Genomic DNA, 24,778 nt, shown 5'->3' with positions numbered 1-24,778 from the left:
AAAACTGAGTTTCTAGACTAAAAGAGTGCACAGAGACGAGTACGGGTTCAGATTCGGATACGGGAACGAAAACGGCAAGATGTTGAAATTTTAGGAATAGGTATGCGTACCCATACAAGATACGTATCATATTAGGCATGAGCACAGATACGAGTACGTGACCTTGAAGAAGTACCCGTGCTTTATAGAATATAATAAATCAATCACCATTCACTACCCAATATAATGGCAGCTAAACCAAAAAGGTCATCTCAAGGGGGAAAAGAAGAAAAAAAATAAAAGTTGGTCACAAATGGCAGGTAACTAGTATTTTGTCAATTCTCGTTGGTTGGTGTTTACAATCTCTTAAAATTCAAGACAATGTAAAAAACGGCAAGGAGTTACCTAGCGACTAGACATATCACCAACCCTTTTTTGGCAGTGGTAGGAGAAATTAGAAAAATTTACAGCACAGAAGCAAGAATTAATACCTTTGGTATTTCTCTTTTGTGAAAACTTTGATCGAGACATTATAGCTTTTCACTTCAAATATTCCCATAGAAGATCAGAAAACCAAAAATATTTGGGAAATCAAAAACTATATGAAACCAAAAAGGGATCCCTAAAAGAGCCTATTTACCGAGGACTCTACCTCTGCGGACCATAACTGCCTCTACTCTACCTTTCTCCAGCATCAAAACTAATATAGTTATTGACATCAGATCAGCAGTACTCAGCATTGGATACTTATTGCAGTAACTGGCAAACCACCTTTGTCAAATACTCCAAACCAACCGCTGCCTGCTGCTTGTATATCCAAACTCAGCAATTAGCTTGTTGCCAAACAGAATGGAGGGAATGTTATATATATCTCCTTTGAAACACTCTGCTTTCTCAGGTTCAGTCAAAGAAAAAAAATTCAAGCTTCAGTCTGGGAAGCGGAAGCACTAGGTTCAGTTGAAGCTGTTCCAGAATATGCAGGATAATGTGCAGAATGTGAACTTATTTTCGCCTGCAAAAGACGACACACTCTAGGAGTTGGTCTCCGATTCATGACCTGGACATAAAATATTAGCACGTTAAACAACATTTTCTAAACATGATATAATGCAAAATTAGCCTAACAACTGCACAAATGCAGTAAATAACAAATAGCAGCTCGTATCCTATTTAATAGACCAATATATGGTGTGCCTATTTCATAGACCAATATATGGTGTGCCTATATTATAAAAGAACTACTCCCTACATTAAGATTTCACGTTTGAAGATAGATTTTAAAACTTAGACAAAACCGTACATCCCATCAAATTGGCAAAATATTCTATTATTAGCCATACTGACTTCTATGTGACTAAGTTCCCCTTGGAAGTTGGGAAAGTTGGAACAATGCATAAAAGTTTGTGCAGTGAGTAGTTAATTTGGTAGATAAAATAATATCTTTTTTTGTATTTTGTAAGTCCTTAATTTCAAAGGGTTAGTTTTTGGACCGAGGAAATATATGTCACACAAAACTAATAAAAGTTTGACCTTAATGGTAGATTAGTAAAGCTGCAAAGGACAGAAGTTCCTATTTTTCAACTTCCATTTTGAGTTCTTAAGAAAAGCATTAGACTCTTTGCTTATTAAGAGACACTCCATGGTTATCCTACATTCGGATGGAACACAAATACCCCCCCCCCCCCCTTCGGAACCAGGTTTAGTTGATTACAAACAAGGGGAAAAAAGCAGCTATACAGATACATTCCTGCTTAAGATCAGAAAGCAGTTACCTCCTGACAGAAAGCATGTATCTCCTCTTCTGTAAGACCCTCATCATCACCAGCATTATCATCCCAGCCGAGAGAAAGTAAAAAGGCTCTCTCTTCCTCATCTGGATAGATAGCTTGGAATTCAATCTCCCTGGAGACATACAGACTGTCAGCTTTTCTATAGGTTTCCCCATTACACTCACTTCCAGTTCCAACAGTAGTCAACGAAACACTGGAAAGTTCCTTCAACTCTTGGACTGAACTGTCCACAGTATCAGATGAAACAGCAGACTCGGGATCAGCGGTGCCAGATGTGTTGTTCATAGACTTCTCTCTCACTAGTTTAAAGAAATCACTCCGGGATGCCCGCTTATCGACATTTCCAGAATTTGAACCAGAGGCAGAATGTTTCCTCTCAGCAGAGGTAACATTCGGGTTGTGTGAATTCTTCAAGGGAAGCGAAGTAACTGAAGCAAAACCAGCAGACTGACCATTAACCCTACTATTGACATTAATAGATGGACTCTGAGTATCCTTCGAAACAGAGGAAGCACCACCCTCACGTCCAGGTTTAAGCAGCAGCAGTTTTCCAGACGGCGAATTTGGGCTTTCCACTTTAGCACTCGTGCCACGGGCAGTATGGCTGCCAAGTTGCAGCTGTGATAGATGGTGTACCCCATTCTTCAGGGAAACTCCAGCAGCTTCACAAGATCTCACCGGTGTCTTGGGCTTCAATTTATCAGAAGAATTAGGACCCTGCAAAAGAAAAGAAAAAAAAGGAAATATGACGAGCTTCCAAAACAAAGATGCACTTGTCATGCACTATTGCATGAAAAAAAAAGATCCCGCGAGGCCAGAACCGGATAAGGTTGGTCCTATTCTCGTACTACTGATTGAGAAAGAAAAGAAAACTCAACAATGTAGTGTTAGATATTTCCACATTAAAGTACAACACAGCTTAAATTCCCAGAATTATCAATGAAGTCCAGTAAAATCCAGCAAACACTAAGCATCTCTAGTCCGGGGTGTAAACGATCCAAGCCTGCTCATGACCTATTCGAGATCGGCTCAGTCAAAGCTTGGCTCGAGGCGAGCTCGAGTTCTACCCGGTACGCTAATGAGCCAAGCTTGAGCTAGCCTTGGCTCAGCTCAAAAGCTTGTGAACAGGCTCGAAAATTCTTTAAATAAGAATTTTTATGTAAAATATTAAGTGCCCCATAGGTTTATAGTATAAAAAGTCGATGATGCTACAGATCACAACAATATGTAGATGCCCAACTTCCAAGTCACAAGTCAGAGATGCAATTTGTGTCAAAATATCCACCTACATCAACCTGCAACCCATAGAACTTGACCCGGCAAAAATCGACACGACTTGGCAACTCGACTGAAACTTAACACAGAATTAGAGGATATCAATTAAAGTTTTCAACCAAAATAAGTAATTGGGTTGACCCTACACGAGCAATTTATTAAATGGGTAGAATTAGAAATGAACTTTTAGACACAACCCAACAAGACAGCTAATTTACTTGCTAGAATATTATCAACATTATTAGTGCGCCTTCCATTAAATGGGTTCGCAACTCTCAGTCTTACCTAATGATGAAACTAAAAGATGTACCTCAATGCCTTTCCTTTATAGTTTTCGGGGACAAAACAGAAACAAGTATACAAGTACAGCAAGTCTTTTTTGTCCCATATTTATTTATCTGAAGAAACAGGCTAAGGGAAACATAACTACATGGTAAAGCATGGAAAGAAGGAAAGGATAAGCAAGCAAATGAAAAGACCCACGAACTTATCCTATTAAAAATGGACCTTTCTCCTTAAATTTTCTGTTTGAAGTCATGTCTTCAAGCTGTTAATGGACCATATAGAACTTGACCTAACTTTATAAGCAGGTCTAGTTTCTTTTAGGTTGACTTCTTCGCTTAATATCCTCTAAAAAGAACCTTTTGCTGTCTCTTATCACCCCATGACTCGCATGGCTCCTAGAAACATATCCGAACCATCTAAGTCTGACTTCACATCTTATCACAAGGTGTTATCCCCCACTTCATCTTCTATCACTTTATTCTTTCAAATAATTTCCTCTAGAATGATTGCAGGCCACCATTAGCTTCTGGATATGAAAATCTTAACCAGCCAGCATACTGCTTATTAATGTATAACCAGGAAGATAGCTACACTTAAATTTGCCTTAGATTTAAAGTGGTACTATCTTATCGGAGATAATTATGGTGCTTCATATAAGCATCCAATAATGACATGATGCACAGTATTTTCATCAATCACAGTATAGCATTTGTCAATCATAATTTCCAAGTCAAATATATCCCCTAACTTACCTGAATGGTTATTACTGTATTGCTAATACTCAAATCTTACTATTCAACTTGAAACCCTTAAGAATTAGGAAAAAATTTTGACATTAGGGTCCCAAATATGGACCATTGTCTTTTATGGATCTCAACTATTGATTATTTGACACCTTCTCTTGTTACAACTACTAAAGCTATGTCATTAGCAATTAACATGCAGCAGAGCAAGTCCCTACTCCCTCGCAATAGTCTTGGTGAGTTCAACCATTACTCTATGAAGATGGGATCACTATTTCATTAAACGATTAATCCATTCCTATTCATTACTATTACATGCAATATATTGGCATATCACTATGCATACAAGCTGTGCAATTTTCAATTTACACAGGGCGTGGTAAAATAACACATGCGATTCTCTGGAATTAGCAATTTTCTATAACTACAAAAATGTACTCAATTCTTGTTTGTTCCCCCCTTCCCCTTTGCAAATCACAAAAGGTTCCATGGTTGAATATGTATACAGCCAAATGACTCCATCCAGGGCTTAATCATTCTTTGCAGTTTAGGGTAGTGAATTTACCATAGATGTGCATCCTAAAACGACTATTCTCGTTAGAAGTTATTAAAATGCTATCAACCAATAAACAGCCGAAATAACTAATCTTATCATCCGAGGGGTAAAACAATCATGCTCTCAAGATTGCATTACCTTACTGTTTCCAGCAAGCTCCCATTAGATTGTCCAGAAAAAGTCATTACCTAAAATCATAGGAAGCTTAAGGCCTGTAATAAAATAATAATTGGGGTTGAGGATACAGGCCAATATATGTAATAGATCTATCACTGCATTCCAACATAAGTTCACAACACATGCTGGCACTTAATGTATGTTATCCCTCTGACAGTCACCAACTTCTCCGCCAAGCTGTCACCAGAAGAAATCATACTAAAAGATAACCTAATCTTCCTATAATTTTTATGTTATCTTCTAACATTGATCGACATAAACTTCCCCTTTGTTCTATTTCTGAACAATACATGAAAATATTACAAAAATAAAAATATGTTCCAATGCCACTAGATCAACCACCTCTCACAAGGCTACAGAAACAACACCAAATTGCAATTTAATAGATATGGCCCTCAGATATAATCAGCCCAGTAAACCGCAGACTTATTCTACAAACAGATATATCTCCATCTAGGCAACATCTCGTGTCAACTTTCATCTATTATTCCTTGAATTCTTAAAAATCTTTCAGAAAATAAAATGGTTCAACCTTCAATCATCCTTCCTAGGTTCATTTAACTTAACAACTACTTTAGCATGGAGTGAATCCATAAATGAAACTAGTTAAGAAGGAAAAAGAACAATATTGTGTGTGTAATAGAATAAAGTGAGAATAGAAGGGGTTGTGCCACATAAATCATCGAGGTTCAACCTTCAATCATCCTCAATTTCATTTAACTAAACAACTCGTTTAGCATGGAGTGAATCGTTAGATGAAACTAGATGTATCGGAGAGCTTGAACTGTGATTAGTAGCACCTTTGACTAGGTGTGCTTATCGAGCGAGCCGAGCCCGAATAGCACTAGGCTCGGCTCAAGCTCGTTTAACTTTTCATGGGCTCGGCTCGTCAGCTCGCCAAACTTGGGGGGAGCCGAGCTCGACTCGAGCTTGTGATTAGAATTTGCGGCTCGAGCTCGGCTCGTGAGCTCATTTAGGCTCAGCTAGTGAGCTCGTTTAGGCGTGGCTTGGAGCTCGATTAGGCTCAGGTTCGACTCGTGATAGTTAATATCTTAAAAGAAATGCTTAATCTAATTTTTAATATATATAAATAATTTTTTTTCTAATATATAAACAATTTTTTAATATAAAATATTTTTTAATTTAAAATATTTTTTTAATATAAAATATTTTTTTAGTATAAAATAATAGAGTTGTTCACGAGCTTTACGAGCCGAGCTTTGCCTAGCTGGGCTCGGCTCGTTTAAGTCTCGAGTCAAGCTTCAACGAGCCGAGCTTTGACCGAGCTTTGATCAAGCCGAGCCCGAGCTGCTCGCGAGCTTGTCAGGCTCATTATCACCCCTACCTTTGACTACCAATACCTCAAACAAAACAACGAGGAAAATGAACGGAAAAGCTTTGTTTCGAAGGTGAACCTTTTCTCATTGGGCGCATTTCGATATGTTCGCTGCACACTCACTTGCTTCTCGTAGAAGTTGTAGGTACACAGTCCCCCTCCCATCAAGATAAAAAAGGTTGAATTAAAGTTTCAATCAGTTAATAACTGTGATGCTCGCACTCTCCGATCTACCTTGACATACCCGTGTCGAAACGATTTGACGTGGGTGACGACACTAGGAAGGACCTAGTATGGTGAAAATGGACCCGACACTTATGGTCACCTAAGTATGCGAATCGCCGGCCATGTTGTACACATTGGAAGAGAGAGGGCAAGAGGTGGAGAGCTGAGGAAGAGAGATAGCTAAGGGAGGGAGTGAACCAAGTCGCGTGCTTTTCTTTTCTTTCCCGTTATACTTCAGTTGTAACTATTTACTTTTTTTTATTTCCCACTAAGTTGAGCTGCTGCCCCCTAAGGTGAGAATTAATGCACTATTTCCTAGCTCCTAACAAAAGAACCATTTAATACCTCCTAATCTTTTTGACTTTTTGAAGTGTCATATATTCTTTACTTATAATTAAAGTTCTTACTTAAATCGATGTCTGGTATTTTTATCTTAACAATTGTGTTTTTAGTTTTTTAGATTTTGGAAGAACTTATCCGTGTCTTTGGATCTTACAAAACGTGTCCAAGAGTCATTGCTTTTTGAACTCCCGAGTCTTGACACTCGGATCGTGTTTCGGTGTTGGATCCTCGAACCTGAGTCCGAGCATCATAGGTTAATAACATGGTAATTGCCCCCACCCCTTAGATAGCCACACTATGGTGACAATTTTGCCTTACTACAAGTTGACTGGCTTTAGTTCAAACAACGGATCCTGGTTTTGGGGGTGTGTGTAATAGAATAATCTGAGAGTAGGGGTTATGATACATGCCTCTTCAATCATCCTTGCATAAGTTCATTTGACTTAAGAGCTTATTAGGCATGAAACTAACGAAAAACCAATATTGTGTGTGTCAAAGAATAAAGTTGGAATAGAAGAGGTCGTAATATGCATCATTTCTCAATATGAGCTTAAAGTAGTGACACAATAGAAAAAAGAAGGAATACAAGGGGCATTCTCTCTAAATAGTTAATATGAGCTCAAACGATGACAAATTTCTAATTCCGGTGTGATGATGTTCCGGTATCCCATATATGGTTGTTTAGGGTGCATTCTCATCACCTTGAAGAAGTACATTTTAGGATTCATCAGGTGTTCGATAATAATCAAATCTAATCAAGTGAACATAACAAAGCGTGGATTATGCACGTGCACTCGAAAAGAACATATCATTTATATAAAAGAGCATGAACTCTTTTAAACAACTTTTCTAAGTTATAAGAACATTCAATTCATAATTAAGGAACATATATAATCTCCATTTATATAAGAACATAGGTTGCAATCAAATGATCATATAGCAAATAAACATACAATTTACATTAAAAGAATATACCTTTTGAATTTAAATTTTAAAAAAGGAATTTTGCTAGCGAAATTGAATTATTTTCTTGTTAAAGACTTTACAATGATTTAAATTGTCACATAACTTACAACCTAAATTCTTACACAACAACTGAGAAGCCATAGATGAAGTCGAAGAGCTAGAAAAATATAATGAAAGCACCTTAGTTTTAAAAGGCGTGAGGCGCACCAAGGCGCAAAGCGCAAAGCCAAGTGAGAGCAAGGCGAAGGCGCGCACATCTCGAAGGCAAGGCGCACCTTTGGTATAAAAAAAACTAACAAATCAATTATAGAACATATTTTAACTCAAAACAACATAATAATATTTATAAAAAAATAGCTGCTGTAAATTTAAAAATATATAATGTAGACTATATTTTTGTAGAAAACGACATGAAGAATTAATAAAAGCACCCTATTAAAAAAACAGAGAAAGCAAAGTTGATATGTAAATTATCAATTATAAAAGAGTAAAATGGTAATACTTTTTTTTTTTGGAGGAAAAAAATGATATTACTTTTAAACAAAAGGGTAAAGTCAAAGAAGGGATAGAGGGCACTAAGTGACAAAGAGTAAAAAAGGTAAAAAAAATTGAGCTGAAGAGCAAAGAAGTAGACACAAAGAGACGAAGAAGAAAAAGAAAGAGAAAAGAAAGTAGAGCTATGATGCTTTATCGGCGATGACCACCAAGAATTGGCCACTGAACGTCATTGGAGAATCCTCACCGGCAATCTCTCACACTTAAGCGAGTTTATGGCCACAATTGTACAATTACTGATGAGATACGGAAATTAGGGTTTTCTTTAAATTAGGGTTTTGATATACCAATCAAATTAAAGCAATTTCATGCAATTACTAGAGGGCTTTTGGCCGAATTTAAGTTTTAGATCTTCGGTAAGTTTTAATTTTAAAATTTTGCTTCCTCAAAGCTTTTTAGCTCATATCTTCTTCCTTTTGCACACATCTACTTGAAAGCGACTGAGGCAACTGCATCGGAAAGCCCCTAAGGCACACGCCTCCGCACGCTCATCGTAGGTCACCTCACCTACTTCAAGGCAATTTTTACTGCGCCTCAGGTCACCTAGCGCATGGGCGCGCCTTGAGCGCGCTTTCTAAAACTAAGGAAAGCACATACCAAAAGAAAACATGGTTTAAAGAGCATATCTAAACTCCATTCATTGAAAAACACATGTTATAATGAAAAGAACATACATCTTAAGTTCAACGAACATACTCCCTCTATCCAATTGTATGAACACTTTCCTTTTATATTTATCCCGAATTGGTTTCAATACTTCTATTTTTGACATCGTCCCACTATTACTATATTTTTTCTTTTACACTCCTTTGGCCCACACTTTATCCTTATCAATAAAAAAAGACCCAAGTTTCTCAAGCCTCCAACAAATATACTCCACTAACTTTATCACATCTACTTTTTAATAAAAATAACATTTGATAACCACACTGCAACTTATTACCTTAAACTACGTCTCACAATAATTGTTAGATAAGAACACAAACTTCAAAACTACGTTACTCCGACACCCTGTTGTACCTCGCGTGTTGCATCTCGACTCGACAAGATGCGCGACACGACGTGCGTCACGACTGGAAATGGGTGTCGATACGCGTATCAGAAAAGTGTCGCCTATTAGACACCCATTTGGGAAAAGTGGGAAAGAAACGCAGAGAGAAAAGGGGGAACAATTACTTAATTCATTGCACTTGCCTTCAAAATTTGTAATTTGAGGCATGGTATCGGAAACGCAAAGTTCTGCCGTGATATCGATCATAGCGGTCAAGTTGAGTTGAAATTTGGCGGAAAAGTTCTGCCATTGCTAGTTAAAAGAAGAACCGGAGAGAGGGAGAAGAGAGATAGAGGATGGCGTGATGGGGAAGATGAATAGTGTAGTGCTTTAGTCCTTGGGACTTGGGGTGCAACAATAAATAAAATAAACTAGTATTTTGCATGGGCAATACCCCTGGTCAGTTACAATTATCAAATATATTACTATTGATAAGTTTCATGATTAATTTTATTAGTTATTCAAAAATTTCTATCTAGTGCAAAATTCGACAATTGACGTTATGGCATAATAAATTGTTTTTTAAAAAAAAAAACTTCTAAGGAAGTGGAAGATAAAATGAACAATTTCAATGTAATTATAAGACTTTATTATGTTTTATTTTGAAACATTAAACATTGAACTTGTAGTGGATTGGTGGTTAAACTCTCACATTTCATTTCAAAGGTCATGGGTTCAATTCCTAGTAGGTACACATTGTTAATATTTTTAATGAGATCATAAACATGTGACATATACGTTGGAGAGTGCCATGTGGCACCGTTCCTTTGATTGGAACGCCTTTTAATATATTTGTATAGATGTGAGGTGCATCGGCAGCCGTAAAGCTGACACAATTACAACTCAGTCAACTTTACTTTTATTTTAAATGCTTCTGACTTGTGAGTTCTTTTTCTTTTTTAAAAAATCTTTCCTAACTACTCCCTTCTTCCACGTGACCTTTCTTCTTCATTCTTTCTTCTCCTTTTAAAAATTCACTCTTCTTTTTTTTCACTTTTTGTATACTATATATACTATAATTGAATGTTTAATAAAGTTGAATTTATATTAATTTTGAAAAAGAGATTATTTTTAAATTATTTTTTTTATCAAAATAAAGTGTCAGAGATATTATTTCCGACACATTCAATGATAGACGTGTCTAGAATATTGGTCAAGACACTCTCTTGACCGTGTCGTCGTATCGGCCAAATTTTTGGAGTAGGGTGTCGGATCCTCCTATCCATACTTGGATACGGCACCCGTATCTGTGTCGTAGTAACATAGCTTCAAAACAAATAAAAAAACATATATATATTCTCCTTTTTTAAAAGAATATGGGTCACTCAAATAAATAAAAACATATAAAAGAAAAAGATACTAATATTGAAAGAACATATATTCTGGTTAAATAAAAGAAGTTACACTTGAAATGAAAAGAACATGTCTAATCATTTACAAAAAAAATACACAAACAAAAAGAACATCAATATCTACATAATGTTGAATAATTCATCGATCTACATCAATTTAAAATCAGTAAGATATTTGAAACAATAATTTAAAAAAGAAAAAACAAATTGATAGTATCTCTTATAGTTTAAGCAAGCAACAATATCAAAAACCATTTTCTTTTAAAAGGTAATAAAAGTTGCATGATTTAAGGAAACAAATAACATCTTTTCAAAAATCACTAGTATTAGGTTGCCCCATATGGTACTTTTTTCCGAACTTGATATGTATTTCTTTCATTCGCATTAAAATATGATAAAGATAAAGTCAATATTGAAAAGGTACAAATATAATAATGTGGACATTTAAAGCATGATCAAAAGTTTGTTAAGATGGTAATTGTGTTGTGTATAATAAGAAGATATCACGGGTTCAAATCTTATTGTGAGTCAGTTTATTTTTGTTAGTTGATATGACATATATACACATTGGACAATTCTAGTAGAGTAAGAGAGATGTCACGTGGCATGTATACATTGTCAGACACGCCTTTTAATATATTAGTATAGATGGATTGTAAAAGTTGTAAAATGATATAGTTTAGAAGAGGTACACCATCCTCTACATACACATTATGCATGTTCCTATTTGCGGTAAATATAAGGTGAAATTAGTACTCACGAGGTCCAATAAATTTAAGTGAAGAGAAGCACCCCTAATTGATTTTCCCACCGTAAATGGCTCCTAGTGATTAGCTTAAGATTGCATCTCGAGGGAATGAGGTGTCTATACAAGGAAACATGTGAACTCACTAAAATAAAAGCAAACAAGTGATTATGTATGCATAAGTAACTTTAAGTTACAATATTTTCACTTATTATTTATATTTAAAGTGACACTTGAAGAAGAACCTAAGTTAGGGTTAAATAGTTCATTGGTCATTATCAAGATTATTATTAAGTCTAAGGGGAGGTCCGGTATGATATAGCGGAAGCCAGAGCATGTACTTCACTTCAATCATAATTATAATACATAAATGCCAAAGAAACTTAATGTACATCAAGCACTTCATTACTTCCACTCTTTATTCGCACACCCAATTACTAACTATATATGATAGAGTTAAAATTGTGTTTAATTTGAAGAAAGAACAAAAAAAAAAGAGTGAAAAAAAAAAAAAGAGAATAAGAACAAGAAAGATGAACACAAGAGATTTATGTAGTTGGAAGAAATGATGTTAGATAATATGAGGGAGGAAGGGAGGGGGCTATTACCCCCATTTCAGAGGTAATACATCACCCTAAGGGGATGGTGGGTAATTATTGCCCCCCAAAAAATGAGGGTAATCATCTCTCCTCCTTCCAAAATCACTATTTATTCCATCCATCACCCCCTACAAAAACCTTAATTGTCTTTATTTTTTCTTCTATTATCCTTTTAATACACATTACCCCTATTCCAAGCATGTCCTTAATGGAAATAAACATCCCACATAAATGTGGGACTTGGTGCACAATCATAAAGCCAAATAAACTAAATGAAACATCTACTAAATGCTAAGGGTTGTATGACCAACATGAACTACTAGGGCTTAGGAAGTCCAACTCAAAGATTCTAAGTCAATTTTTCACAAACAATAATTCTAGGAAATTCTAAGAAACAAACTCACATACTAAACGAATGATAAAACCATAATACTTAGTTGTTGCATGCATGGATGACTCCACCAAGCTATCTTTACCGTTTTCTTAAGTTGTTGCATGATTTTACTTTACTCTTAAAGTGAAGGTTTTACATGTAACCAAAAATATGTGTTTTATTATGTTTGTTAGTTAAGTTAGTTAACTTCAAGTAGTTGAATTATTTTCATTCAAGTCTGGTTGTAACGATGTTCGAAAAACTTAGCTTGTTTCAGTTCATAAGAGTCCTAGTTATCATGAGTTAGTATTTTAGGAAAGTTTCCTTAAAACATGAGATGTATGTGGCGTGCAAAGGGGTGCCCTTGCAGCCGTGTGGTTTAGGGCATTTACGGAAAGATTTGCACATCTTTCCTTAAAGTTGGTGTTTCCTTACGTTCTAGCTAGATTCTAGGCTTGAACTAAGGTGCAACTTTCCTTATTTAGTTGGCCGTGGGTTTTGATGTACTTGGGGAGCAAGGTTTTTCTTTCTTCTTCTTCTATAAATAAAGGCGCCTAACCATATAAAGGTTAGAGAATGTGATTTGAGTTTAACCTATTCCTTGTGAGTTAAAGTTTTCGGAGTGAATCCAAAGTTTTAGCACTGAATGCAACCCTTAGTTGATTTTTAACTTGGATTAGTTGAACTTCTTCAAACCCTAGTTGTTGTTAATCCTTGGTTAGGAGTTAATAACTTCATATCCTTTGTTACTAATCACTCTTAAAGTGCCTTAAGCTTATAAAATTCGAACTACACCATCCTAAATACTAAAAGAAATCATCTTTCAATTAAGAGACTTAGAATAGCCTTCTAAATTCATATCAGAATTGAAGTGGTATCTCCAACTATCAAACACGTACAACTAAACCATTCCACACCACCACCATCCCGAATTTAACTCATGAGATTAGCATTTGACAAAGAAATTAGAACGTGCTGAGCTTTTAACATTCTTATTAATACATGAAGGAAAGTGTTTAGGTTTAAACATTCTTGATCGACAAACAATACACACATCTCAAAGGATAGCACTCATTTTTTATAAGCATGTATGGAAACTTTAGCTTCCAACATACCCCTCCATTTGATCCATTAAGCATTTATGCTAAAAGCACGCCATCTCCCTAGCGATTTCTACATTACCTAGCTTGATTTGACACTGAATTCCTAAAAATATAACCATTACACCTTGTACCATCCCAGACTGCAGCTTCATTTTTAAGTTATACCCCTAGCCTTGGTCTAACATTTCAAATACTTTTTTACTCCAAGGCACATGTCCAAAGATATAATTTGGCACTAATGCCCTTTTTTAGTGATGTCACCAAAACAATGCTTTTTGCAGACAGCATGCACCACAAAAAGTCTCCTTATGTTTTACTATTGCAAACAGGATAAGACTCATGATCCTTGATGAACCCTCAAATCAATTTTAAGCATGAATATAAAGTTACAGCTACAAAGCACAAAGGGAGTAAGTAACTTTTTCATTCCGTGACATTCCTCAAAAAGAAGACCTGTCAATATTTATATGGACAAAAGACAACCCCGCGGCCCACGCAACTATAAGGCGTAGAAACCTACTAATAGATATCCCGCATTTTTGCACAACAAACAGAAGAATGAAACAAATGCATTTCAAATTTCAGCCATACAGCATAGGTGTCAAAGTTACATTGCATAAGGGGATCAGATTTGCGTCCGTTACAGTTAAACGAAACACATCTTGGAAAAGGAAGAGTAGAGCAAACAAGCTCCTGGAATGGTGTATCAAGGTACTCACCGAAGTTTTAGGTGTCATAGGGATTAACCTCCTGGACTGTGTGATAGCCAACTCATCCCTCTGAGTTTGGGCAGATGGCTGCAGAAAAGTTGTAATACTTTTCAGTGAATACTATAGTTCAGAAAAGTAAACAAGACAACTAATAATCTGATACCTGTGGAACAGTAAAAGATTGTGGTGGTGCCTGTGCCAAAGCTTCTGCCATATTAAGACCGGATGGTGTGCTTCCAACACCTGTTGCTGAATTGAAGCCAGAAGCAGCAGCTGCAGAAGGTTGCAGAACAGGTGAAGATCCGTTGTTGTTGCTTCCTGCACCTGTTGGAACTTCCACAAGAGCTGAAGTCCAACCTTCACTGCAAACCAATGGTGGGTTACCCATGGACAGGCTCTGAACAGCCCTACACAAGTCAGGAGATGACACTCTGACTACATCTGGAGTTTTAGGCCTCTCATCCGATCCAAGTACTGGAAAATTCTTTTCAAATGAAAGCTTCTGAACGCCAGTAACATTGCTACCAACAGAAAGAATACCATTTCCATTGTCATGATGGTTATGGCTAACATTCCTGAAATCACTAGAAACCCTTCGCTGCACAGCCTCACCTTGTTTCCGTGATATCATGGATTTTGAATGTCCCGTAGAATCCTCAACCCTTCTAGTCATAATGCCCCTCAGGGACCCAGAATAATCTGGGTCCCAATTATCAGCAATTGTTAACCTTTCTCTATCCTTATCACGGTGACTTCTAGTAAAACTGCTATAGGATCGTCCATAGTTCTTATCATTCTTAGTAAAACCAAAACTACTTAAACTTCTCCTAGAATTGGATGAACTGCTCTGTTCTACGAGTGAAGAAAGTGGCGAGTCGGAATTATTGATGCTCTTAGAAGGTCGACTTCTGTTTGGTAGTGCCAATAGAGGACCATCTACCATGCAAAATTAAATGCAAATGATTAGTTTACTACATACATAACATAAACAATTATATGTAACGAAATGCAGATATAACTATAAGTTATTAACGCACCTCCTTGCTGTGATGCAAAATGGTGGCCTGAACTGCCACCCCCGACGCCACATCCACTACTACTTCTCAGCCATTCTGGAACTAAATTCGGTTCACTTTTTTCCATAACGAGCTTTTAGCATGATGATAAGCGTACCAAACGAAAGTATTACCCTCAACAAATCTGACACAACCTACACATCCAAAGCATCAAACAACCGTCAAATTCAACAACTCTAGTTTTCATTTATCTAAGCTGGTAATTATATTCCCAGTGGCAAATCCTACACGAGTTCAGTGGGCTCAACTAAACCCCGAAATCTGGATTTTTTAGCTTACCAGTGAGTAAAATTTATAAGAACATAAAATAAATTCTCAATTCTTTCTCAAATAATATTTAAGTGTAAACGACGAAAATAAGAATATATATATATATATTAAAGTTTATCCTAAACAAACCTTCAAATATTAGGAGATCGAACTATACGATCTTGTAGGAAAAAACTTTCAAATTATTTCCTCGCACTCTTCTTATATGCTCCTCGAATTGAGAAAAGTGACTTGAATTGATGCTAAAAATACGAAATTCGAAAATTGAAGTTTTCAGATAGAAAACTCGAATGGATGAATATGAATATAGAGAGAGAAGCAATTTCCCTGGTAATTCAGGGTTAGCGCAAATTGTTAATTGTATGTGTGTGTGCAGCTTTCAACGAATTGCAGGGTTAGGGTTAGAAACCTTCTCTAAGTTTCTTTTTTCTTCTTTGTTTTTCGTTTTCTCTATTCGTTGTTGTTAACTTGTTATAAGATTGTAGAGCTTTTGGTTAATATAGTGATTTGGGTTTAGAATCCGAAATGAAATCGATCTTTTTTTTTTTTTGTTTAGCCAGAAAGAAAAATTAGGAAGGAACTCAGGGAACGGGCCACCCTCAAGCATCCTTTCGGATGATCTGGGAAAAGGAATTATCCAAAGAAGTAAAATAGTAACACATATTAGAGGTTAAATGTCCATGATGAGCCATCCAATCAGCCGCAAAGTTAGCTTCTCTAAAAACATGCTGAATGATGTAGGAATCGAGCTTTTGAAGATCTATCTCAGCATCAGTAACTAAGGCATAAATAGACCATGGAATTTTCCACACCCTTTTTATAGCTTGAATAATCGAAATATTATCACCTTCGATAATCAGATTTTTAACCCCTAAAAAAAGAGCACCTTGGATACCTTCTCTTAAACCACAAGCTTCAGCAACTAGGATTGATAAGTTAGGCGAGATAGAACCGGCCCCGCTTAGTAACAACTTACCTTTCTCGTCTCTTAAAACAAACCCATAAGCTGCAGAACCATTATTTAGAACTGATCCATCAAAATTGAGCTTGACAAAAGGAACATGAGGGGGGACCCAGGCAATATCAGCCCTATTAGATCTGATCCGGCAAACAGGGGGGCCTTAGAACAAGGAGGCCCTCCCTTAACCATCTCCACGCTATTCAACTTACTAATGAAATTTTATCATCACCCCTAAAGCTACAGAAGTAATAGAATCTTGACGAAACGTAAGTTGATTCCTAGCATACCAGATAAACCACCAGATAATGGCAATAATCTGCATCTGGTGAGTCCCACTAGAAGATTTTAAACAGCACAAATACTCAACAAAAGACGAAGAGGAACCAAACCCCGACAGGGAAACCGACATCCCTGATAAACACAAGGACTCGATAACATCCTTACCAAAGGGGCAATCTAGAAACAGATGATGATCAGTTTCAGCTAGAAAATTACAAAAAACACATTCTAACGGTAGAAAAACATGACTACTCTCTAGTCTCTTCTTAGTCGGTAGACCATTCTGACAAATTTTTCACAGACTAAACTTAATTTTGGGAGGGATATCCAGGCCCCAAATCCAGTTATAAGGGATTTTAGCAGGAGGGTTCAGGCCATAGCCTTGAAGCAGGGCCACTCCAGACTTTACCGAATACTCACCATCAGCAGTTAAAGCCCAAAACACTTTATCGGGCACAGGATTAACTGGGACAAAAAAAAAATTTATGACAGCTACAATCGAATTCGGGACAAATTGAGCAAGAAGATCATAATTCCACTAACCATGTTCCAAAAGAAAATGACTAACCATAAACTCTTCAGACCCTGGAGAAGGCTCACTCTTGCACGAAATCGGCACATCAAATGCCCAATTATCATACCAAAAAGAGATAGACCTTCCATTTCCAACTGACCGTCTAAGTCCTTGCTTAAACGAAGTTCTCAAATTCATTAATTTACGCCATTGCCAAGAAACATTGGCCTTAACCTTGTAAGAGAATAAACTATCATGCTTTAAATATTTATGACGGATCAGTGATAGTGTGGTACACTTTTTTCTCAAAACTTGAGACCTTCTCTCTCTAAAAATCAGAGAGAGTGAAGTTACACGAGATAGCACACAGCCCTCGTATAATCCACATTCAATCCTTATCATTCCCAATCAACCTAGCAAACAAAAGCACAGATTATGGCAAACCCAAATACCCAAAATCCAATCCCGCTGCAGCAGGGTGAACAAGCAGCACCCAATCTTCGCAGAATGGGCATTCAAATAGAATCCGAAGAACAAGACACCAATCAAGAAGATTATATTCTTTACAACTCAGTGCTAGGGAAGGTGAAAGACCTGAGGGACTTCACAGAAAAGCAGGTTGCTCAATGGGTTGGTACTTGCTGGACTACGCATGATAATATCCAGATCAAAAAGGTAGGGCAACTCTTCTACTTCTTATGTTCAGATGATAGAGATAGAGCAAACCTAATAGAGTTAGGAACAGCAAATTTCCAAGGAGCCCTCATCCTCTTCACAAAATGTATGCCTCATGCATCCCTTAGATCTCATTCTTTTCAGAGGGCTCCCATTTGGGTAAGAGTCGAAGGTCTTCCTCTTATTTACAACAAGCTTCATGTAGCAAGAAGAGCCCTAGAAAAAATTGGGAAAATCTTATACTTTGATAATGAATCCACTAAGGAAGGGTTCAAAGACTTTCTTAGAGCCAAAGTTGTCATCCCTATCAATAATCCTCTAGTACCAGGAATGTACCTCAATAGGCAAGAAGGACCAAGAGTTTGGTTAGACTTCAGATATGAGGGGATCTTTGTCTACTGTACCAAATGCGGAAGAATAGGGCATAAAAGGCTTCGATGCAAGATGTCATTCGCTATTGCTCAAAGACACTTTGAAATGGTACTTGAAGACATAGGTCAGGGAATCTTTCTCCCAATAGTGGCTCAAAACTTCATCCCGCTATTCACTAATCAACTGATAGGTCTCAAAAGAGTAGAAAGGAACCGAACTTCACACGTTAATCTGGTAGAGTTCTCAGGGGAAAGAGACAATGAAGGTGACAGCTTTTCGGAGCAAACCCTTCCGGAGGACGATAACGACGAAAACAATTCTGATTCAAGTAGTTCCTCAGATTCAAATGGCCCTTCAGATCATGAAAACGGAAACCACGAGGACACCCATCCCGAAGATAATAATAAGAAAGAACAGGGAGAGGAAACAACAAATCAAAGGCCCCATAATGCAAGCTCGTCCAAAAGAAAAAGGAGTATCGGTCACGCAAACCAAATGCAAAACAAAAAGAGAAGATCAAGCACCTCTCATGTCTAGGTTCAACAAATATCCCAAGTTCGAAACCAAAGGAAGAAGAAGATGAAGATCAAGCATTCCAAGGCCCGCAATAATGGAAATTCAAGAATGATCAAAAAGTCACCCAAGATTGTCAAAGTTGCTGTAGCAACGAAGAATGAAGAATTCAAAAACCAAGAAGCTGCCAGCGCAATTCTCGCGTCAGTAATGCATTCAATTACATCGGTCCCTTCTGAGAGAAATTTACTTCAAGAACGTAATGTGATTAATGCAAGTAAAGGAAGGTTAGAGCGGGAGAAGAAAAGGCGACGGGAGTTTAATGTGGAAGGAAGACTCAACCACCCTGCTGGAAAATCGAGCCACTCAAGTGCAGGTAAGCTCATCTCCCTAATTGCTTTTTTAACCCTTGTTGGATTTTACGACACTACCCCCCTCTCACAACAAAAGGGTAGTAATGTAAAATCATATAGTGAGATTACAAAACTCTCTTCTAAAATGCTTCGTCAAAGAGTTTTAAGGGTTTATTTTCTGACAACATTGGCACGAATGCAAAATCCTTCTGCACATTCTCCCACTTCAGTTCACTATCACTTTCTTCAGCTTATCTATTTATACCTAAGCTCTACCAAGTACACGCTGCACAATTGTCTTAGTTCAAGACACTTCTCAAAAAAACCAAAAATGGCACCCCAAGCCAAAGTCCACCCTACTCTTTCCCTCCGAAATCAGGAAATCATTCTACCTGATCATCAAATAGCTTTTTTCCCACCATATGAAGAAGTTAATTTGGCATCCCTTTTCACCAATGTCCAAATCACGGAGAACGACAGAATCCTTGTCCCATCTAATCCTTTCAGTGACCAATTCATCCCCTTCGGCTCACTAACTTATTTTGAAGCAAACAATGCTCCTCATTCACCCACATTGTCAAATAATTTTCTCCAAGAAGAAGCCCTTTTCTTCAAAAACCCACCTAATTCGCCTACTCTGAGCTTCTCTCTTCCATGTTCCAACTCTTTCGACCCCCTCATGTTGGCGTATCCCACCTCTGAAGAAACTCAAAAAAATCTCACCACCCAAAAAGAGAGCAGTCAGGATTGTCAAACTCCAAGCCAGATTGCAGAACTTTCCAAAAACCCACCTTTCAAAGCTGATGAGAAGTTGGGCCTCGAAAATGTGTCTCTTTCCCAAAAAAGGAAATCCAGGTCCACTTCTATTTCCTTTTCGGACTGGGAGGAGCTGGGCAAAACAGTCATTCCAAACCCTTTTGTTACTACTGACCAAGTTACCCCACCCCAAGAAGATCAGTCAAACCCAAACACAAAACTCACCTTTAAAAACTGTGAAATCAAGCCCATTTCCACATTCTCCTCTTCGGACTCACACTCTTTTCCCCAAACTCCCCCTAACACACCTTCTTATCAAAGCTCTTTCAACTCTGACATCTCAGAATTCCCCCTGGAAGAGTGGGATTTTGAAATTGAAACTATGGATATCAACCAGCCTCAAAATCATTTCATCAACAACACCACTATCGTTCAAGAATCTCCCGCTCCGGAAGTTTTCATTAAAAGAAGAAAAAAGAGAGCTTGGCGACTAACTGGAATCCTATCCCATCATCTGCGAAGCTTTGAAGAGAAAGCAAAAAAAGCCTCTGCCCAAGAACTTTTCGACCTAAACCTTCCCCCAGGAGAGGACCTTATCTCAGCTTCATCAGGAAAACCAAAAAGACTGAAACTTCGAAAAGAAAACCAAGGGCAAAGCTACGCTCAAATTTGGTCTTAGCGATGAAGACAAGCCAGAAGGATCAAACTCTGATGCAGGAAACTCTCTTGCCTCTTCTACCTCAGATCACCCAACAGGTAAAGACAAGATGGAGGACAATAAGACTCAAGGTGCGGCTGACCAAAAGCCTCAAGTTTCAATATGAATATTCTCAGCTGGAATTGCAGAGGGCTCAAAAACCTCAGCTCTCAGAACATGGGTTTTATCTCCAGTTTAGCAAATTCTAAGAGTCTAGATTTTATTTTCTTATCTGAAACTAAGAGTCAAGTGTATGTTTTAGAGCCGGTTTTCAGTAAGTTAGGCTTTGTTGGTTGTACGAGTTCGAATGCGGTTTGTAACAAAGGAGGTTTGTTCCTTTGCTGGCCTAGGAATGTAGTGGTTTCCGTTCTTCTTTCCACAAAAAATTATGTTTGCTGTAAAACAGCCGATGCGGCTGCTAATGAATATTTAGTAATGTTTGTTTACGGGTCGCCTTATTTTTCTGATAGAACTGAGATATGGGAAAACATCACAAGCATAATGGAAAATACAAAAGGAAAATGGCTGTTGATAGGATACTTTAACCAAGTGGAATCCCAGGATCAAAAGTTGGGAGGATCAACAACCATAAAAGGAGCTTCCAACTTCCTAGATTGGAAACTCAAGAACAGCCTACTGGACATCCCTCACCAAGGAGTGAATTTCACTTGGACAAATAATAGGACTAAGAACGAAGTCATCTATGAGAGAATTGACAAAGCCTTCTGCAATCCGGAATGGAAAGACACATTCCCGGAGGCCGAAATATGGAACTTACCAATCTTACTTTCTGATCATAGCCCTATTATTCTCCACCTAAAGCCTAAGCTTCTTAATACAAAAAAAGACCCTATAGATTGAATGCATGGAGTTTGAAGCATGAGGAAGTCCGAGAAATTATAATTCAAGAATGGCGACTAACCTATGAAGGCTCCCCCTCCTTTATCCTACAACGAAAGGTGCAAAGTAGCCTAAGAAAAATTCGGGGATGGTGCCTGAGTTTTAAAGATCACCACACAGATTGACTGGATGGAGATTAATGAATCGCTTTCAAATCATCAAAAAGAGATTCATGAGACCTCTCACGCAGAACAGGACCAAGAGATAAGAAGCTGCGCGCTAAGAATCCTCGACGAAAAGACAACTTACTGGAAACAGCGGGCAAAATCTAAATGGGATGAGTTCGGAGACAAAACGTCAGCTTTCTACTATAAGAGATGAGATCAAAGCCATCATGGATAATCAAGGAAACTGGATATCGGATCAACCAAGTATCAAAGCTCTTTTCCTATCAAGCTTCAAGGATTCATACCAAGCTGAAATAATTGAAGAAAATCGATTAAATCACGAGGATTTGATTTTCAATCCAATCTCGTCACTCTCGCAAACCCACATTGACCATTTGAATGCTCCTTTCTCTAATATGAAAATCATGGAAGCCTGCTTCAGCTCAAAACCCCTCAAATCTCCTAGACCTGATGGCACCCCCCTATTTTCTTTCAAAACAACTGGGATACTGTTGGCACAGATGTTCTGAAGAGCGTCCATTCCTTTCTTGATTCAGGGTTCATGCTCAAAGAACAAAACAAAACTTTCATCACTTTAATCCCAAAAAAAGATAGGCCCCAAGAAGTGAAAGATTTCAGACCTATAAGTCTCTGCAACACCACCTATAAGATCATTTCAAAAACTCTGGTGAATAGACTCAAGTCTATTATGGGAGACTTGGTGGATAAATATCAAAATGCATTTGTGCCAGGGAGGCAAATGGCTGATAACTGCTTCATATCTCATGAAATAACAAACTGGGTTAGAAAAAGGAAGAAAGGACGCAGCTTTGCGGGAATATTGAAAGTCGATTTAAGCAAAGCCTATGATAGGATAAAGTGGGACTTTGTGGAGGCTATGCTTAGAAAAATGCGTTTCCCAGAGAAATGGATAAACTGGATTATGCAATGCATAACAACAGTGTCCTATTCAGTGTTAGTCAATGGTGAACCCTCCAAAAGCTTCAAACCAACCGCAGGCCTCAGGCAGGGAGATCCGTTATCTTCCTACATCTTTATCCTTTGTATGGAAGTCCTATCTAGAAACCTTTCGCACTTACAAGGAGCCAAAGAGCTGGAAGGAATTAAGATTGCTAGAAAGGCCCCGAAAATTTCCGACCTTTTTTTCGCAGATGATGCTCTTTTCTTTTTCAAGGCAAAACCAAAAAATTATTGGGCAATTAAAAAAGCTCTCGCCTCTTTCTGCGAGAAGTCTGGAGAGCAGATTAATTTTGAAAAGTCGCACGTTGTTTTTAGCCCTAATACACCTCCAAAATTCATGAAGCTAATGAGGAAACCTCTAGGTGTCACCAACAAAGAAAAGATAGGATCATACCTGGGATGCCCAATGGAGGTTGATGGAAGATCCACATCATACTTCACCGACATTATTATGAAAACAGCCAACAAAATCCTCTCGTGGAAGTTCACCAACCTATCCCAACCAGGGAAACTGATCCTAATAAACACGATTCTTACCACTCTAGCTTCACACATTTTGTCGATATATCTCTTCCCTCAAAAAACCACAAGAAACCTCTCCTCAATGCTTCTCAAATTCTGGTGGTCAACTTCACTAGGAAAACAACCAATTTATTGGAGGAAAAAGGAACTTCTGGAAAAACACAAAACACAAGGAGGGTTGGGCATGAGGAATCTGAGCTTCGTAAACAAAGCACTACTCTTCAACCAAGCTTGGAGAATTCATAAAAATAAGGAGTCACTCATCAATCAGATATATGTGGCTAAATACAAAAAGACCCAGTTCAGATGGCCATGGATAACGAGGCTCCAAAGAATAGCTCTTATGCCTTCCGAAGTCTCCTAAAAGCTAGCTTGGCCTTCAAAGCAGGAATGTATAAGAAGCTGGGGAATGGAAGAACAATCAGAATAGACAAGGACAAATGGCATCCGTCCACAACACTTCTCCCCAAGATGCGGGAAACTCATAAAGATAGAGCTAACTACATTATGGTAGCTGATCTGATAAGCGCTAACAAACAGTGGAAACCGAATATTATTTGGAAAATCTTCCCACCAGCAGAAGCAAGAGAAATTTTCGCTACTCACATCCCCCGCGAAGATTCGGAGGACAAGATTGGCTGGAGCCTGTCAAAATCAGGCAACTTCTCTGTAAAGTCCGGTTATTGGTTCCTAAACCAAGAACCTAATAACCCGGAGGATACATCAAAATTTTGGAAACTTCTTTGGAAGTCCGATATTTTCCCAAAGTGGAAACACTTCATATGGAAAATACTAAACAACGCCCTACCAACGGTAGATAACCTCTTAAAACGACAGATAAAGGGAGTCAATCCTTTGTGCTCACTGTGCAAAAACGAGCTTGAAACAACAGCGCATCTTCTCAGAGACTGCAGCATTGCTCAACGAATCTGGAGTGCGTCAATGGGGATAAAGACTGTCCAGGGCTCTCACATCTCGATTCAATCATGGATTAGAAATTTCCTAAATCTTCTAAGAAAGAAAAGAGGAGAAGAAAATATTGAGAAGGAAAAAAATTTCATCTCCACGCTATGGGGAATTTGGGTACATAGAAATGAAGTCATTTTCAGAAATTCTTCTATACATCCAGGAAGAATAATGGAAATCATCAGAGATTACAACATTCGCTCCAAAAAAGCGGAATTGGATTCCAAAGGAATATCTACGAAAAGGAGCGTCAACCAGAAAAATGAAGAGGATAGGAAGCTTGAATGGACGATAGGGGATAAGAACACCCCCAACGTGCAAATTCTTCAGGTGGACGGGGCTTGGAAGAAGAATGCAAAAACGGATCACTGGCAAGCTGCGGTGGCTTGGAAGAATGAAAACAATGATCCAAGAGAAGAATGCGCAAAAAGAATTTACGCTAACTCGCCAGAGCAGACGGAAGCTTACGCCATCCTAAAAGCAATCACGGACATGGAATGGCGAAGTGCTGGGATTATAATCAAGTCGGACAATAGAGAGGTCATTCGCGCGCTTAAAGACAAAAAAGTTGATAACAAGAACATCGAAAGCATAATTAAAGATATTAGGAAAATAGCAAATAGTTTCCTTTTCGTTTCGTGTGTTAAAGTCAAAAGGGAAGAAGTAAACTTAGC

At 37.9% G+C, this 24,778-nt stretch overlaps 1 protein-coding gene across 1 annotated transcript; it reads right to left on the bottom strand.

The window, feature by feature from the left end:
* Window positions 1-455: 455 nt before the first annotated feature.
* LOC104899221 (hypothetical protein) lies at window positions 456-15,988 on the bottom strand. The gene is made up of 6 exons (XM_010686378.4): window positions 15,638-15,988; window positions 15,200-15,372; window positions 14,326-15,098; window positions 14,172-14,249; window positions 1,752-2,486; window positions 456-1,036 (listed from the first exon to the last, which is right to left on the bottom strand). Exons 2-6 carry the CDS (start codon window positions 15,303-15,305, stop codon window positions 899-901), a joined length of 1,830 nt encoding a protein of 609 aa, XP_010684680.2. The 5' UTR covers window positions 15,306-15,372; window positions 15,638-15,988; the 3' UTR covers window positions 456-898.
* Window positions 15,989-24,778: the final 8,790 nt, after the last annotated feature.

The sequence above is a fragment of the Beta vulgaris genome, chromosome 1 (assembly GCF_026745355.1).
Source record: "Beta vulgaris subsp. vulgaris cultivar EL10 chromosome 1, EL10.2, whole genome shotgun sequence".
Lineage (NCBI taxonomy): Eukaryota > Viridiplantae > Streptophyta > Magnoliopsida > Caryophyllales > Amaranthaceae > Beta > Beta vulgaris.
The sequence above is the reverse complement of the archived record's forward strand: the minus strand, read 5'-3'. Positions and strand labels throughout refer to the sequence as shown.